At 33.5% G+C, this 19,790-nt stretch overlaps 1 protein-coding gene across 4 annotated transcripts in view; it reads right to left on the reverse strand.

Annotated features, from left to right (window-relative positions):
* Window positions 1–196: 196 nt before the first annotated feature.
* LOC108734264 (synaptotagmin-7) overlaps window positions 197–19,790 on the reverse strand; it is a 663,520-nt gene continuing 643,926 nt past the window's right edge. For all 4 annotated transcript variants that reach the window (XM_025978974.1, XM_025978973.1, XM_025978976.1 and 1 more), the window contains 3 exons: window positions 11,451–11,619; window positions 6,404–6,616; window positions 197–2,148 (listed from right to left, as the gene is read on the reverse strand). In XM_025978974.1, coding sequence (XP_025834759.1) covers window positions 2,048–2,148; window positions 6,404–6,616; window positions 11,451–11,619 — 483 coding nt within the window. In that variant the 3' untranslated portion in view covers window positions 197–2,047. The remainder of the gene's footprint in view (window positions 2,149–6,403; window positions 6,617–11,450; window positions 11,620–19,790) is intronic.

The raw sequence follows: 19,790 nt of genomic DNA on the forward strand, positions 1-19,790 counted from the left end.
CAGAAAAGTAATCGGTGTCAGTTAAAAATAAATAAAATCTAACTGATTATTAAAACAATTTGTAACAAACTGTAATAAGATTCTGGTTTGTTATGTATATTTAAAATGATGATAAAAAATGACTATTTATGACATTTTCAACTGTTTTTTATTACACTATGTTTAAAAAAAACCTGTTGACATGTGCGAGTTCTGAACTTTAAAATCCGGGGTTTTCCCGCATCTTATCCTGGTTTATAAATTTTAAATTTTAGAGGTGGCAACCCTACCTGTAACAAGTCTGCAGACAAACGCGAATCGACGTTACTACCATTATAAACTCTCAGTACCTGAGAGATCAATATTTTGCAAGTTTTACCCAAAGTTGGATATAGCTTTACATTCCGGTCATAAAGTGTTCTAGAGAATGGAGATTTCTTCGTTTAAAACAAGTAATGAATTACAAATCTTCGTTATCTCATGAAAAATTTTAACTTTTTGGTTCTTCTATTGTCAGGCTTGTTTATATTTAGTAAGAACGCGTCCGAATTGTGGAAACTCTACATAACCTTATTTTGAATTTAACCCGTTACTTATAACAAAATGATTCCGCTTTTGCTAACTGTGTATGGCAAAAGACTAACCTAGAATCAGAGAATTGTTAAACTAATGAGGTGTTTACCATAAATACATAAATAAATAAAACCAAAATCAAGAAAAATTTCCAAAAACATATCTAGAGGTGAAAGAAGATTTGTAGACGACCCCCTTTCTAGGCTCCCTGTATTTCTTGTACATACATAATATTAAATTTCGTGTCTCAAACAATAAACGCTAAAAATTTTCTTCCTACTGTTAGGAATAACTCAATTTAGATAAAGAGGAAGAAATTATGCGGGATCTGATAGAAATGCAAAATGCCCTTTGAATACGGCGGATTTATGTGTAAGTGAAGACTGAGGTTTCTGGTCTAACTTTCGTTGGACATTGGGAAAATGCTTATGAATAATTCATGTATCTTACAGTTCTCTTTATAACAACAAATCGGAGAAAAGGAAAACAAAATAGAAAAGTGAAACGGACCGCAGATAAGAACTTTCCAAATTTCTCTCCTTTTCTTCTTATACCTTTTATAATTTGGTTTTATTTTTCTGCTACAATTATTTCTTGTTCTGTTTTACAGGTTAATACTACCCTTACTTTTGACAACTTACGTTTGTTTTTTTATTAATCTAATACATCTTTACAATAGAGAAAACAATTATTAAGAGTATCTCTTCAAAAAAATTATGGATTTTAGTGGGTGGTGAATACCATAAAGACATTTGCTATAAATTACAAGGAGTTTATTATGTGGAGAGATGACCTATTTACTTTTATGGTAGATACTTATTAGAATTAAAAAATATCTTTTTTAAGTTAAAGTAACAATAAATAACACCTCTATTAGTGAATTAAGAGAACACATAGAGATTGTCAAGAAAGCTTTATTTTGCTGTCAGAAAAAAAAACAGAAAAGATGTAATTGATAGTGGAAAAATAAACATTAATATATTTTTTAGTAGGATAAGGTATCTGGTTCAAAATGAGATATGTCCTATTGTTGTTAATTTAATATTAGTGAATAAGGCAACATAAAACACAACATTATTGTGCGGTGACGATTATTATTATTATTTATAAAATAGAATCCTTAATGTATCTTCAATTAGACAATCATTTTGTGTTATTGTCATATAATAAACTGGGTTTAACCTAAATTTGCGTTTTGACAGTCATTTTAGCATTATTAATCGTATGCTTAATAACCTGAAAACTCTTGATAGAAAAATGTGTAAAGTATTGGCGTTTCCAAATGGAGTAAAAAGCTCTGTCTTGTCTTCCAGGTTTTTTAAGATGAGTTTGATAAGAACAGTTAGAGTTCTATGGTTTTTTTGCGATTATTACTTCGCATTTGCTTAACGTTTTATTTTAGAAATTTATTTGAAGAGGGTTACGCCCTCGCAGAAAAAAAGAGCCGATCCTCTGAATAGTAATATATGTATATTAGAATGCGATATTCGTTTCTTTACTCGGGTTTCAACCTATGCCATTGGACTATGGTCTGTCTCGGTTTCGTGATCATATCTTGCCAGTGTTTCGTCTCCGTAGCACCAGAGCCATTTTTGCCTGAAAATGGTAACAGTATTAATATTGCGTTATAACGTGCCACCAAAATAAGAACATTGATACATTGGGTATTACTTTTAATTAAGTTCCTGAACTTATTGCTAAGGTAACAGATGGTAAAGTAAAATTGCATTTATCAAGAAGTTGAATTATTAAAATTTAAAACCGATATATACTCAGTGTGATCCAACAATGCGTTAAATTATAATAGTTTTGGATGCAACGGAGCTGTAAAGAAAAGTTTAATACAAATGTTGTAGAGACAGGACAGTCTCTGTAGGGGAGACCGGGGATGGTTGACTAGTTTTTTACTGAATAGTTCATATTTTTTGTGTTTTAATGTATATAGACAAGAAAAGCATGTTAATTGATAGAAAATCTATTAACCTAATAAAAATATGTAATATTTAGTTCTTAGTTTAGTATAATAGTGATGATTTAATGCATTTTACAAAATATTAAATCTTAGTCAATCTACCCCTGGCCCGGGGTAGGTAGACCATATGCCCGGGGTAAGTTGACTCATGTACCAGTAAGAGTCAAATCATGAGAAGGAGGAAAATAATTAAACATTTTTTTAAAATAATTAAACCTTTTGTTAAAAAATAAACTGGCTAAAGTTTCCTCTTCTAGATTAGTAAAAATTTGTCAATTTTTTATATATTCCACTGTGTCCAGGGTTAATTCTGCTCTCGTCAATTTCGGATTCTGTTCTAATTTTTCTTTTAATTTGGCCACGTAACGATTTAAAAGTCCAATAAAAAGTTAATTTATGTGTTGTTTTCAACTACATATTTCATTGGGGTTGGTTGAATAATTATTCAACCAGCCCCGAAAAAAATTGGTCTACCAACCCCAGACGCCATTTTTAATTTTGATCGCATGGCTAGCCTAAACACTGCCGTTGACTTGAAAAATAAGATATGAAATATGATAAATGTGCCCTCATTAAATGCTAGGACTAATAGAAAAATGATTTACATAAAACGAGTAGGCATCAGATCAAAAAATACAATATATCAAAATATTACTTATGTAATTGAAATATGAAAAACATGTCAGTGTTCGAAAAAAATGCACGACCGCGATGTGACGCTTCAGACAACTGAGCGGGACGCGAAATGTAATGCTTGGTTATGATCAGATGACATAGTTCATACACTGTTGAAGAGTTTTCAGTAGTTAGTCTACCTACTCCTATAGTCAACTATCGCCGGTCTCCCCTAATCAAAAACCGTTTCAGAATATACATGGTGTTGCATAAGTTTTGCTGCGAGCCAAGTGCAGATACTTTTCAACATTGTTTCAGTTTGGATTAACCCTTTTTTTAATCATTTACGCTATTCATACAAGGATGTCGGTGTTTATACCGACAAACTTAATGTTTTTTTTTTTTTTAGATTTTTAGCTATTGTTATGAAGAATGAGTAGTTTATAAGACACCTTAGACGTTATTTCTAATCACTTCACCTTGGAAACACTTGCAATTGCAAGTGTGCTTTTCATTAAAGTTAGCTAATACATTTTCGATTCTTTAATTACAATTTACAGGGCAAGTCAAACCTACAGTTTTCTCAATGACTTCAAAAGGAACGTTTTGAATATTATGGCCAATTTGAATTTTTCTATTAATTTTCTTTCAATTTTATTAAGGGTTTCCTTTACCTAAACAAATAAGAAAATTAATTGATTGATTTAAGTAGTACTTTGTCATTAAATCGAAAATTAATTAAGTAATTACGTCGCAGAATGAGCAATTCTAAAATGAAAAAATAGACAGGGTGTAAGAAAAATAAGTGCGAAGCTTGCAGGAGGTAATAGGACTCTGCGAAACATTAAAATCATGCAAATGTGTAAGTCGAAAGATTTTGAGAAAAAAGTAGTTGAATGTACAGATAAATTCAATTGCGGCCCTGGTAAAGAAATACGAGAACACAACGTCGCGTCCAATCAGCTGACATTTAGCAACATCAGTATTTCTTTTGTATATTTTTACTCATGTATTGCTTATTATTAGTTCAGATTATGTGTAGTTTAGGGTGCTTATGTTACAGCAAATTGTATATTCTGTTAACGTTTAAACCTTGTAATTTAATTAGTAATTAATCAGTAATACAGCATCAGACATTAGAATAGGTCAGTATGTTACTATAAAATGGTTGTAGTGACAATGATGTGACATCTCCGCTGTAGAGGAGGAAATGATTAATTTCATAGAAGACAACCCTCAAAATAGTACACGCGAAGTAACAGGGAAGGCTCCTGCGATTGTACATCAAATTTTAAAGGAACAATTACTGCTTCATTATCACATGGAACAAGAAGCTTTGCTTGACACAGAATTTTGAATTTTCACAACACTCATTAGTAACTCCTTGATAAATAACCAGTAAGCTCACTTACAAACAAAAATCAGTCAATAGTTAATTTTTCCTAGTGAGATTATAGAGCTGCTGGCGAACCACAAACACAATAACACATCTGGAAATAACTCGATGGTGATGTGGAAATTTGCCTTAATAAAATGACCTTCAAATAATGTTATTTACCTACTAATGTTTAAGTAACCTACATTTTTTTCTTTCTTTTGTGTGTTAAAGTGTAATTTATATGTGCTGCATGTAATTAGCGATGAACAAAAATATTTATTAAATTAATTTTTATAGTAATAAGAAGTCCAAACATTATGTCTAGCAGTAAACTGTTTGTTTATCTTAGACGTTTGATAACCGCAACAGTTTACACTTTTCATTGATGTAGCTGCAGAGTTTTCGTCCAGTTTGCTATTCCTGCACATCGACGTTGCCAATTCACGTACAGGACCGGCTTCACAGATTGTTTTGTTTTTTTTTTAAATTCTTGACTTTAACCACATTGTTGAACTTACCATGCGATACCATACAGCATCTAGTTTACGCCTTTTACAACTCCGCATTTATTTATGTTATTTATAAACACTAAATTTGGTTCGTGACAAAAATAAACACAAAGAGAACTTTCTTCAAAAAAAAAATGAAGTGGTACCTATTGAAATAAAAGATATCACAACAACATCACGATTTTGGATTTTGCCCTGATAGTAGAAGTGCAAACTGGCTTTAGATCTTCTGAGGTAGAAAACGATAAGATCATGTTTATCGACTCATCAAGTTACCTCAAAAATCCATTCGGTTTAGATTCCAGAAATTTCGTCTCAAAAATATTACTCTTAAGTTTGTTGTGGCAAGTCTACTGTTACACCTGGTGATAGAAAGCGAACAGACTTTACTTCATTATCTAGTGTATGATAATGAAAGTTCAGAATTTTGTTTCAGTTTTCCGTGCAGTACTGTACGGATTATACGCTCCTCACCGGTTAAGAGTTTGGCCGAGAGTTGTCTCCTCTCTTTCTGGCCTAGTGCTGTTCTTTTCTACTTTGCGCTGGTGAAACGGAAGGTCACATCGCTACAGAAAGTAAACGAAGAATGCACTGTCTCGTCTGCAATAATTGCATTATCTTGTTCTATTTTCATAATTACAGTAAAACTATTTTCGACAGTTAATAATACAGAGAAGTAACTTGAGCCGTCTGTATGCTACATTTCACACCCTTAATTAACAATTAATAATATAAAATATGTTTGCTTTTTATCACTAAGTGTATCTATTTTTAAAACTTTTAGAAGAACTTTTATAAATTTGAGTGAGATTAGAGACTCGTTTATTCAGAAAATTTTATTGTTTCTTTCAGTACACTTTCGTGCCGGAAATTGGAGTTTTCTAAAGATATTTAAAAGCAGGAAAGTTTTACTACAGTTAGAATTTCGTAGTCTCAAAGATTATTACCCAATACGGCAACTTTAATTTTTAAAGTAATTACCATTATACATTAATCAATTTTTTTTCAGCGTTCGAAATGTGGTGTTATAGGCGGATGATGAGGATATCGTGGGTAGAAAAGGTTAGAAATGAAGAGGTATTAGAAAGAATAGGAGAACAGAGGACTCTATGGAAGTCAATAAAAAATAGGCGAGATAGGTTTGTAGGACACCTTCTTAGGCATGAAGGTCTAGTCAGAGACATATTAGAGGCAGAAGCAGGAGTTAGGAGGGGTAGAGGTACAGGTTCGCAGATAGTTAAGGATGTGGGTTGTTCTAGTTTTAGGGAAATGCGAAGTTTAGCTCAGGATAGGAAAGAGTGGAGGTACGTGTCCAACCAGTCTTAGGACTGATGACCTTATGATTATGATGATGATCGAGAACATATCAAGACTTACCAGCAAGAAGTATTCTTCCTATAAGCTCATTTCTGCCGATATTGTCGAAATCCATTACTTGAACGTCCAAAGAACATTCTCGAATTTTTTCCCATGGGACATTAAATGAGAAAGTATCGTTGAATACTGGATTCAACGTGCATTTGAAAACTGCAGTCTTACGCTTTTCTATACGCTTGTCCCCAAATTGGAGCCAAACTTTGACATACGGATCTGAAAAGGAAAATGGAAACTAAGTAACAATCTTAGCTCACAAATATAACTTATCAAGATTGATAAAATAAATAATATTAAGATTGGAATTCGCCGATGACTTTTAGTGAAACAACATATAGAATAAATAGTAGGAAACAGACACTTAAAGCAAATAACCAGGTGTTGATGCTGTCACCTTCTCGTAGCTTAGTGGTAGAGTGCTGATGCATAAAACCGGGAGCCCGGGTTCTATTCCCGGCGAAGAAGTGTCATCAGTAAAAAAAATATTTCTTCATCAATTTGAGGTTATCTGTAGGGTTCAGATCTTCATATCACGTTAAGGGCAAGTGAAAAACTTCATTTTTAACCTCTTATTTATTGATGTAAAGGGGGTCATTTTTCTTTATAAACAATTAGAGCTGGAGCGTAACGTACGAATTTTTAACCGAGGCGTATGAAAAGGTAACTTCGAAACAAACACTAAAAGAGCAAAATGAATCTCCTACGACCAACGGAAACATTTTTTTTTAAACATCACATGTTAATTGTTTGTAACTATTACGAAATGAATTCGGTAGTTAAATCATTATATTTTGTAGTATTGTTTTCTAAAAAGTAGTAATTTTTTTGTTATTGCCAAAAGACCTGTCTAAAGTAATCAGTAATTTCGGTCAATGCAACGTAGCGGTATGATATAAAACATTGAAAATTTTCATCTGGGATGATACAAAAAATTATGAACAATGGGGTAAATAGTTTTCAATTTAATTAATACTTTTTGTTCTAACAGTAATATTATGTGCTGTTGTTAAATTACACAGGTCTGCGGAACTTGTTAATATTTGTTGTAATTGTATTAAAAGTAATAGAAAACGATATTCTTATGGTTTATGCCACGTCACATTAATCCATAAATGCTCAGAGAACACATTTCCATTTGAACCCTTGCCACGTAATGAGTGCGACGAAAAAATACTCGATAACCAGTGTTTCTATGTTTTTAACGATCCTCTTTTCGACGGTGTTGGTTAAAAGTACCTCTGACAATATTAAAGCATGGAAAAATCGAAAATAAACAAAGAAAACGTAATTTTTAAATTGACTTTTTTCTTAAAAAGTATTTTTTGTGTCCTTACGATTTTTTATATGCTCAAAACCTATATAAATCATGACCTCGATATCTAAACATGAAATAATCACCGTTGGTCAAGTCGAAATGCCTTTACAAACTGTTTGATCAAACCAAGTTTAATGTAAAGTGGTGGAAGCAATACTTTCTTCTTTCAAACTCGTATTGATGACATTTTTCACTCCGACTTCCAATTGCATTCTAATTTGGACATAAATATACCGAATAACAATGATTTTGATTTACCATAAGTCCACTGTCTTAACACTTCAACACATAACCGGCATATTTTATCGTAACCCAGTGTTTATCTTGGTGACACAACTTCATTCTGAAGTAAGCTTAATAAGCATTTTTTACAAAGTCTGTTATATTCAATCTTTGCTTAACTATTGTATATTGTCCGCAAATGTAAAAAAATACATTTGAATTGTTTTTACAAAAGCCATAGTTAAAGATAAATGAAACACAATCTTTTATTACACGTTAATATTATATCTCTCTCAATAATGGCGCGCTATAAACTATTTTTTTTTTAGGCGGTGTAAACGACTATAGTTACTTTCAGACTATCTAAAATAAAGTAAAAGACAATATAATGCTCAGTCAGAGAGTATTAAATAGAAATATAAGCTATAAAATGAATTTTGTGAAAAAACAAATAAATTTGCCGATTCAAAGAGCTATATACATTTACATATATTAATCTACATCAAGAAAAAATGTGACGTGATACGTTAAAACAAAGTTTATATTTGCAAATTATAGACCAACATTTGCATGCTTAAGGTAAATTTATACAAAAAACTTTTTTATCGCAGACCTGCGTTATTATAAGAGATGGATAATTTATTATTTTTATTGTTGACTTATTTTGTTTTCCGAACAAATATTCATATTTATAAAAGAAAAAAATGAAAATAGTAAGAAAGTGAAAATCATAATGTAATACAACTTAGTTTGTTTTTTTGCAATACATACATAAGTAATGTAAAAAAATAATCCAGGGATGATTAACTGTTCACCGGCAACAAGAAGGAACAATTCCCGTCCGGTAACAAAATGTCGGGAAAATTGTCTACCGACTGGACTAACAAGTTATATATAAGTAGGGAAAGTTCTTATCTATTTAAATTAAAGCATTGTGTTTGCTTCTTTAATAATTAATAAGCAATCAGTAACTGAATTTATAAAGTTAAAATTAAGGAATTCATTAAGCTATCAATTCTGTTTAATTTAAATATTTTATACCAGACTACAAAATAATAATTTTATCTATTTCCTGCTTTAGTTCCAGGAAGTGAAATTTCCTAATAAATGGAATATTTATTCAAGAAGGTTCGTTGTTCAGACTTACAAAATAATTAATACGAACTGTAAGTTATGTAAATGGAACGTTGAAAAAATTAAACAATTTGTGCTGAACGTGGATAGAAATGCAAATTTGGCGGACCCTTTTTTGTTTACTTTTTAGTTTTCTTAAAATCCCCGCTGAAATTTCCAGAAGAATTTAAGTTCTCAGTTTACATTAACTTTGTGCTTTTTAAATACGCAAACGCTCATTTTGCATTCTAGTTATCTTATCAATATTAATTAAGTAGATAGATCGATCTGATACGAATGGATACTATAAAATTAGTTTCGTATGCCGTAATACGTAGGTACTTACATGTATTTATATATTAAATACTCCAAGAAGCTTCTAATGGCGATTAACATTTAACAATATTCAGAATGTGAAATTAATTCAATTTCCATGCACCACAAATTAATGAGCAAATTGTTGCTACTGCCGGAGTTCGAACTCGGGACCTTTGGCTCTACGTGCCACTCCTGTTACCACTAAGCTATAAGAGGTAACAGTAGCAACAACGTAGAAACGCACTTATTATGTCACAGAGTCGTCGAAGATAATGTATTTTTCTATTAAATTGAGGTAATTTGTAGTGGTTGGAAATTGAATGAATTTGACGTTAATGTTTGAATATTATTAAATGTTAATCGCTATTAAAAAGCTTTTTAAAGTGTTTCATATATTAATATACGTGATACATGCATTAATTTCGACGACTCTACCTCTTAATAAGTACGTTCTCTCGTAGCTTAATAGTCAGAGTAGTGGTGCGTAAAACCAACAGTCTCGACTTCCATTCTCGGCGAGGGTGTGACAACAGCAACAATTTTTCTTCATTAATTTGAGGTAATTTGTGGTGGGTGGAAATTGATATAATTTCACATTAATGTTTGAATATTATTACATATGTACATTAAGAAAAAATAAATAAAGAGAATATTAAACTTATGAATTTAATTTTACATAAATTGATAATGGATGACTTTTTGACTGAGGTTACAAGGGACACTTTAAATATGAATTTCCTAACCTTAATGAGGGTTAAAGTTGAGACTACCAACCAAGTTCCTGAACATTTTTTCTACGTCAACAAATTGCATATCTCAGCTGTGCGTTTGTGCTCTGCTATAGAGTTGAAGCGTCAAAATTTGATTATAGTTATTTCAACTTGGGTAGATGTATTTACGAACAGTTATTTATAATAATGTTCTACCGCAGGTGCGTTTGCCTATCATCATCATCATCATCATAAGGTCGTCAGTCTTAAAACTGGTTGAACACGCACCTCCACTCCTTCCTATTCTAAGCTAATTAATTAGCAGCGGACAAAATGGTTAAAAATTGTACTGTTGGAATTGTACCATGGAAATTTTCGAAGAAAAATTGTGAACTTTTGGACTGCGGAATACTTGTTTGTGTTTACGCTCTTTGGTGTCCACTGGCAATTTTTTTGTATTATAAATCTATTTAAATGAAACTGTACTTCGTTGCTGAGCCAAGTCATGTCAATCGTTGGAAATTGGCCTCAAATGTTTCTACAAAACTTCTTATGCAATTTAAAATCATTGGATTTAAGAGTCCGTACTAACAGAATTTTGATTGGGTGAGGTTTTAAGTTCTCTATGATTGTAGCATTGTTTAATAGTATTTCTCGAAATGGTTTTCGTTTAGAAATTAACACGTCATACTTTATATTTTTGAACAATTTAATGTGTTATTTTTTACTAATAAACATAATTTTTCTGTAACTGGTCTACTTCGATTTATTATTTATCTACTCTAATAAAAAACTACCTTGCGCCCATAAATAAGTCTTACGCCCTGCAGGTAGAACAACTTCCTCAGGATTTTCAATACTTTCAGCAGGACACATCGCCCTTGTCCAACTGTCCTTCTAGGTAACAGGATAAATACTTCCACTTTCTATCATTAAGCATTGATGATCATTCATAGTTTTAACGGAGGAAAAACAAAAAGTAGGCTATTGCTTTTGCAAACGTTTCCCAATTTAATTCATGAAATTCATTTTTGAATTTAAAACGGAACAATACGGTATTTCTATCAAATGAAGTAAGGTTGCACCTTTCAGTCAATTTTGGAATTCCAAGGAGCTTTAGGTCGTTTAAGTTTTCCTTTTTATGTTTTTGTAAATAATTCTGTTGCAGTTAATGTCTAATTATTTTACTCTAAATTTAAATTTGTTAAATGTAATAAACAAGATCTGATTCATTGAGATTTCTTATGATGATGATGAACTGTTTTCACTATACTTTTGCGCTTACTAAATGTTACTTATTAATAATAATGTAATGTTGACATACCACCATTGTTTTTATGAAAAAAAAAGGAAGAAAGTTGAAATTACTCACCCGATTTCCCGTTTATGTCTTTTGCTTTCAAATTACGGGCTTTCAGCAGGGTTAAGGTAAGAATACTGTTACTCGGATGATAGCAGAGAGAAGTCAATAGTTCGCCGCATTTGTCTTTCGCTGGCGGCTTTAGCGCTTTCCAAAATGATGGCTTCTCGCTTAAATCGACCTAGAATGAAAGTTTCAAGTCATTAAGTGTAATTGTTGAAACAGTAAACAGTGGATTGTAATTTATGACCAAACTTATTTTAATTTACTTCTTATAGGAATTGCAGCAAGTTAAATCGAACTTGCATGGTGACTTAAAAAGCCTCATTTTCTTTGTTTGGATTACTGAAACGATAACCCATTTCCACGTGAACGGATTCGATAGTTATGTCATACTTTCTGCTACAGAATATTTCCAATGTAGACACAAATACTAAATTGATTTTAAAAGACGGTATCTCTTTATTTATTCACATGTTTTCTTAATATAGTATCAGGAAATATAGAAAATAAAAATGGACAGTTCCACCAGTATACTTGCTGCTAATTAATGCATTTCAAATGTGAGACAAGAGACAAGGACCTTTCTAAGACTTCTGTTTGTCCAATTAAATTGGCAAGACAGGTTATATACGTAAAAGCTTGTAAAGCAAATTAATAAGAACGATTTAATTTCGTGACCATTAATGTAGTACCGAAAGTGCCTTATGTAGCTGTCGATTTTGAACTCGTTGTCACGTCATGGGCAGTTTCGAATCTCAATAAATTATCGACTTAACCTAAGATGCTATGTAAAAGTATATTTATACAGAGTGTTTCTGAAATTAAATAGCAAGCTTTGAACGGGGTTATTTAGGTGCAATAGGTAATGGTGAAATTGTAAAAAATATAAGAAGTTACGAATAAAATAATTCGAACTGGTCTGTATTCTGTCGAAACTGCCAGACGCGGATCGCGATTTCGATTTTTTTGGATCTCATCAGCGCGTCGCAGACAGCTCCGACAGAACACAGACCAACTTTTACCTGCTGTCTTAACAGCGCGTTTTAGGAAATACCACAAGTGGCGCGGTAAGAGCATACTACAGATGGCGTTTACCGCGCCATTTGTCGTATTTTCTATAACGCGCTGATGAGATCCAAAAAGATCGAAATCGCGATCCGCGTCTGGCAGTTTCGATAGAATACAGACCACTTCGAATTATTGTATTCGATTATGGTAACGTGCCTATCACGTTGAGGTTAGCTACGCCGGGATTCGTTTGAGCAAGTAGATATCCATATATTTAAATGGACCCTTGTTGGAACATACGAAATCCTAAAATGTAGCATCGTACTACAGATGGCGTTTACCGCGTCATTTGTGGTATTTTCCAGAGGAAGTTACAATTCGAAACCGGCTCTGGGCGTTATCACAGCACGATTTATCTCAGGTGTGACAATGTCAACAAATTTATGTTCTTTACATAATTTTACATGCAGTAGAACTCGGTTTTAATGAACATGGTTATAGTCAAATTTCTTTTTATTCATATTCGTTATGACATTGCGTCCCCTTTATGTAGTTATAAATCTGTACTATTTAAGGTCAGAAGCTCGCTTTACGGAGAACAGCTCAATCCTTTGAAGTATAATTCCTTGTAAGTTATCGTACCATTTAAGGAATACTGGGAGCGTTTTGCAGAAGTTGACATTAAATGAGTAAGCGAACAATACGTTTAATGTAGATTATTACTGCTACTTTTAGTTTACTGATTTCAATTAAATGTATACTAAAGCTACAGATGGCGTTCGCCACGTCGTTTGTGGTACTTCACTTTTTAGTTTGTATGTTGAAGATGCTATCAATATTTCTAAAGCTTGCATGCTTAGATTTGCGGATGATGTAGCAGTGTTACCATTTAGTAAGGAAGAATTAGAGATAGCTTTAAGTAAAATGGTCTGAAATGTAATGAAAAATATTAATCTGCAATATGAAAATAGGTAGAAAAAACTGGAAAAGGTCGCTAATTTTCGATGTTTAGGGAGTCAGATAAGTTAGGATGCAAAAAGCTCTAATCGAGACGTAAAACAAACAATAGCACATAATCGAATAGCATTTAACACATTCATGATCGTGATGCGTTAATTTGTAAAATCCACAAAGTATATTAAAAGTGCATGTTTGCAGCAAGGCTCTATATAGGTTACGTTAGAAATGAGGAAGTATTAAAAAAAGTAAGAGAACAAGAGGACATAACGAAGTCAATTGGAAATAAGCGAAATATGTATGTAGGACATATATAAGGCTACTTGAAGACAAATCAGAAACAGAAGTAGGAGTTAAGGAGACCAGAGGTAAGACTAGTCTATTGTTCGGAAATAGTCAGAGATATAGATTGTTGTAGCTTTCCAGGAATGTAAAGTTAGGAAAAAATGGATATATCACCTACCAGTTTTTTCAGGTTGAAGATATTATGATGAAGATGCGAATGAAAACGACTATTCCAATCTGTGATATGTATAAAGATTGGAGACGAAGAATTAGAAGAAGTCACTGATCTAGGAAGTTAAAGGTGGAAGGCGTAGTACAGAGATAAAATAAATGATAGTGCAAGCTGGAGTCGTTTTTAACAAAATAAAGTCAGTGCTATGCTCGCGATATATTAATTTAGAAATTTGAAAAAAAAATGTTAAAAGTGTATGTCTTGAGTACGGTTCTGTACGGGTACGGAACAAGAACGGTGTGCACTGTAGAAAATAAAAGGTTAAAAGCATTCGAGATGAAGATAGCGTGGATAGAGAAAATTAGAAATTGGGGAGGGGGGTATTCGGAAGAATAATGAAAGTCAGCAAAAGGCGAGATAAGATGCTGGCATGAGGGCTAATTAGAGACATATTTGAAGCTGAAAGAAGTGTTAAGACGAATTTAGGTAAACCTAGATTAGATTACCGTTCACAAATAGTTAAAAATGCGCGATGTTCTAGTTTTGGGGAAATACCAAGATCAGTCCAAGATAGAAAAGAATGGTGAGTCTTAGGATGGACGACCTTATGATGATGAATGTTCAGAAATATATAAATATAAGATAAATAACATTGACGGGCGGCTTCATTTAATGATTAGATAAAGTTAAATGGAATTTAAAGCAGATATTATCACATAAAGGAAGTATATTTTTAAAATTGTATCTATGAGTTAATGCAAACAACTGATCGTAGGAAGTAAATAAGTTTAAGTAGGCACTTAAAGTAGATTCTGCAGTCAATATTAAATAAACATGCGTTGAAGTGTTTTTTTTTTATTTTTCTTATGTGTACACTTTATTAACGTTTGTGATATTATAATACGACTAAATCTGAATTATTGACATTGGTTCTATTTAAAATGGTTTATTTGAGTACCTACATAAGGGTAGATATTCATTATTTTAAAAATTTAAAAACTATTTCTAATCATAACCATTTACTGTTAGGGTATTTCACAGCATGCACAATCACTACATAGTATAAAACAAAGCCGCTTTCCCGCTGTCTGTCACTATGTATGCTTAAGTCTTTAAAACTGCGCAACGGATTTTGATGCGTTTTTTTTTAAAAGATAAAGTAGTAGAGAAACACTGATAATTTTAGAGGTTTCTAATGTGATGTCGTAAATAAACACATTTTTTTGTGCTTACATTGCAAACGCTGGCTGAACCCTACGAGATAGATCAAAATAATGTACTACAGTATTGTACACCTTAAAAAGGTCTACAAAAAAGTCTGTGTCTATCTCTTAGGGATAACCCACAATAACCATTTTTTATCCTTTACTTTTTATGAGAAATAATGAATTATTTACGAAGCGATTATCCAATTAAGTACCTTAAATACATTGTGCATTTAATATAGATCAATATGGCCCTTTACAGCACGTAATTTAAATAAATATTTTTGAAGATATTACAGATTTAAACTGCAGGGACATAGCGGTTGCAGCGGTACCGGCCGGTTTGTATTGTCTAATGACAAAGAACTGTGAATGTTGTATATAAAGACATTCTGTAGTATATTTAGTATGTTCAGGGGGTGTCTTTTGAAGATTTCCCCTCCTCGATAATAATCTAATAATCTAAACAAAACAAAAATACATTTAGTATCAGCATTCCACCCGTGCGAAGCTGGGGCGGATCGCTGGTTAGTTATAAGGTATTTTGAGGTTAAGAATCTACCTGCTGCAATACAACAGAGTTGCAATAATGTGTTTGCAACGTTCTCTTAAAACGGCTTTGCACGTGCAAGTCAATGATATGATATTGCTTAAATCGCCCAGAATCACCTCACCAATTATATAACGTCAATCACTTTTTAAAAAGTTTGTAAAAAGTATGCAGTAAACTAGACGGAATTTGTTATTTCCGAATTTTATAATGTGATTGGCATTAAAAACACGCTCACCTTCAACGAAATTTCCTTTCCGAGGCTTTGTGTGTCAATCAGATATTGTGTCAATACTTATCATTTTATCGTAATTTAAAAACTTGGAAATTGCACGGTACACTATAGGAACTACAATAAATTTTCCCTAATCGGCGCCATGTTTTTAGGCTCCTCTCATTTGACGGATCCCAATAAAATAATTTTTTCAAGCATTATTCAGATTGCGAACTCACACAAAAAGTCCTCAATGTTTGTGATTTTGTATTTTTAAAAGGTAGCAATGAAACTATTTGTAAGCTTTAAAACTTTTATGATCGAAATATACATGTGAGAATGCCCTACGTTACAGTGTCAAAAGCCAGCCCCACCACTTACACACTATGCTTCTCAAACTCGATTTTTCCAGTCGAGCTTCGAGTTTCTATCTGAAGACAATCATAGACATTCGATACTACTTTAACTGAAAACCACGATAGAAATATTTAATAAATTATAGTTCATTCTCACTTGAGCGGGTTTTTGGCGGCCGATAGTCGATCCACATCCACACACACATGTATACACCAAATTTGACACATATTAAACATTTTAGAAGATTCCAAACATTCTTCAAACACTTTGGCCGAACTATTTATATATAATATGCCATAATATAGTGTCGGAAGCCAGCCCCGCCACTTGCACGTAGTAATTTTCGAATATTTCAGAAACTTTTCGATTCTTTCGGACCAGTTCACTCTGAAAAGTTCTACCAGAGGATAATCCTAGACATTAGAGAAGATTTTATTCATGAACACTGTACCTAGTAAGGGAATCCCGCCACAGCTGGACAATACATGTCAGAATTTGAAATAACGGTTATTATAGAATTTGTGTGTACAAGACGTCACACTTAATGAATATAATTATCTTCCAGAGACGCGGGAGGTGTCAGTCTCGTCCGATACGGCTTACAGTGAATTACTTTATTTAGGTGCTTATAATGAGTATGTGGCTCAGGGCGTTTATTGTACGAATGTAAGATTATTGTGTAACTTTAAATTAGGACGTGCAGAGGAGCTAAGGAACGGTGGATTGATATGATGTGTAAACAAGTAGAAGATCAATTTGGGTTTAGAAGAAACAGAAGACCGAACTTTACGGGTAACAATAGAGGAAACGATAACTTGAACCGAGCGGCACGGCCTAGAGGTTTAAACCATTGCTTTGCATTCGGGAGGACGCCGGTTCGATTCTGGGCCCGTCTACTTTGGTCCAAGTTTGTCTGTGGTTTCCTTGGATCACTTAGGCAAATGCTGGGGCAGTAATATTCCATAGATATTCTTTCACTCTCTTCTGTCTTCATTTCGTCTATCTCAAATTTCTCACCCGAACCACCACCCACCCATTCCCACGATTCCTGAAAGCAGACTGAAGAGGGCCATCCGCCCTAACTTCCACCAGCATTACTGGCTGGTGGGAATGAAACACCCAAAAGTTTTTTTTGTTGATAACGACTTCGCTTTTTAGCGCGAGTGTCCACCCATCACATCAGAAGTGAACACCTATTCCGACGGTTCTCTCCCCCAACACTCCCTCTCCCCCCACGCTTAACAAATTTTCATTCTCTCCCGAATCCCAACCCTCTATTCTCTTCTAGGGGATGACTAACCCTCATGGTTTATCACCCCACTCGAGGAGGGGTTTTAATCGGTAAAAATCTTACACTACCTCCATTCAGGGTGTCTTTTGAAGATTTTCCCTCCTCGAGAATAATTTAAACAAAAACAAAAAATCGATAACTTGAGTAGTTGTTGGTTCCTCAACTAGCAACTCCTTTTTGCTAGCATCCTACGGGGTCAAATCTATTGGAAACTAGTTGAGCCCAGCTCTTCCTGCACCCTAAGTGGTCGGACAGTTCTTGTGCCTCTGTCGGTATTCGTTCAGTGTTTCAGTAGACAGCAAAGTCAATTACATTGATATATTCATAGTGTTAGTTCTGGCTTGTATGCTTTCCTTTTTCTGTGTAAATAAATTTGTATAGAAACCCTTTTCTTGTTATCGTGAGTTCGCCAAATTGAACGCGTAATAGAAATAATAAAAATAGTTACATGTATAATTTAACTGGTTGCTCTGATACTCGCTTGCTTGGAAGTAAATAAGAATGATTTAAGTTGGTTTTAAATTACAATAACTGTTTACACCGCAAGCTAAGTCATCAGAATGGACGCTTAATTTTAAAATCGTTCCGGTCTTAACATGTCTTCACATTTTTAGCGGTAGTTTGGTATTTTTCTTAACTCAAAGAAGCAACGAATTAAAAGGTTAGCATTTAACTATAGTTTTGGTCAGTAGGTATGTAATAATAACAGAATGTCAACCTTATTAAAAATACGTTTACTAAAAAAGTATCTATTACCAATAGGGCCGTTTCGCTACCCTTGGAAGAGCAAGTGGTTGAATGCTTTCGAAGCTTTGTGACAATTTCGAGGGAAAAAGCATGCTGGATGTTAAACATCTCACTAATGACTAGAAACATGTATGTAATACTAAGGTGACAGTCCCGGATTTCCACCTTGCGTCCCAGATTTTTCTAGAAGCCATATTTGTCGCGGATTTCGGTTTTTGTCCCGGATTGTCCCGAATTTTTGAAAAAGTTCTTATTTTCAATATTTATTTTAAATATATTTCAACTAGAATTATTTTTACAAAATTTGAACCGAAAAAATTGTGCATATCAAAATACGCGGCACGCTTTAAACCATTTGAAGCATACAGTGAACTCTCGATTCTGCGAATCCCCATCCACCTAATCCTTAAATACTATTTGTTATGTATAATTTTTATTAAAAAATTACACCCGCTACAAGTTCCGATCCCGGATTTGAAATAAAAAAATATGGTCACCTTAGAAATACGTCAAAATCAACAGTGTCTATAAGTGGAAGCTGTTCTGATAAAGTGAAACAGATAGTGTGTTGTGTTCTCTATGCTCCGAGCCTCCGGCTCTATTCTGCGCTTCTTTAACGTCTAAAAACTAAAAATTTATTTTGGTTCGAGGGCGTACATGGTGGCCGCTACAGACTAACTAAATTCTAATTTATTAAGTATAAATTTTAAAAGTAATGCTTTAAATTGTAACTCCCAACATCAAACTTACACCCCAATTTACAAATAGACATTGTACCTTTTCATTATTATTTATTCCACCTTAAACTCTAGCAATCATACTTAGAAGTTGATTTAGGCATTCACGGTTGTCATCTGAAGAAAGTGAATTTCCGGATCCTAACCACCTCTTATTGTTCAAATCACCATGATGGATAAAGGTGATGTCCAAAGTGTCCGGCGTTTCGTCTTCTATCACGCGAAACATCTTCAGGAACTTCACGTTATCGATGCAGAATTTCTAACGTTGACGCACTTCAGCACGATGTCATGCAGGAGATCCTGCATGGACAAAATTGAAGTTCCTGAAGATGTGATAGGAGACGAAACGTCGAACACTTTTACGATACGATGAACCGTCATGGTGACTTCATCGCGGTTAAGATCTGGAAATCCAGTTTCTGCATTCAATCATATTTTTTGAATACCCTCTGATCCAAAATTCTTTTTCAAAATTTAGGCGTCAAATGGTTAAAACCACGCCAGAAAAAAATAATTCCCTTATTAATAACGATACTACTTGTCTTGTCCATATTGTTAAATAGCATCACAGTATAAAAGTAAACATTGAGTTTAATAGCGACGTCGCCGACTTCGAGATATAATATACGTTCACCATGTCAACGCAGCACTACCAATGAGGATGTCAGCCTCAGTAGCTGGCGAAACGTCTGGACAGAATAGTTCAGTTAGACCACGGCCTTATTGGGATCCGTCAAATGGGCATACACCATCTGGTGGCAAAATTTATAACTCGAATGAGGGAAAAATTTACATAGGAACTGTGAATACAAGAAATTTGAAA

Source organism: Agrilus planipennis, unplaced genomic scaffold (genome assembly GCF_000699045.2).
Source record: "Agrilus planipennis isolate EAB-ADULT unplaced genomic scaffold, Apla_2.0 scaffold77, whole genome shotgun sequence".
Classification (NCBI taxonomy): Eukaryota; Metazoa; Arthropoda; class Insecta; order Coleoptera; family Buprestidae; genus Agrilus; species Agrilus planipennis.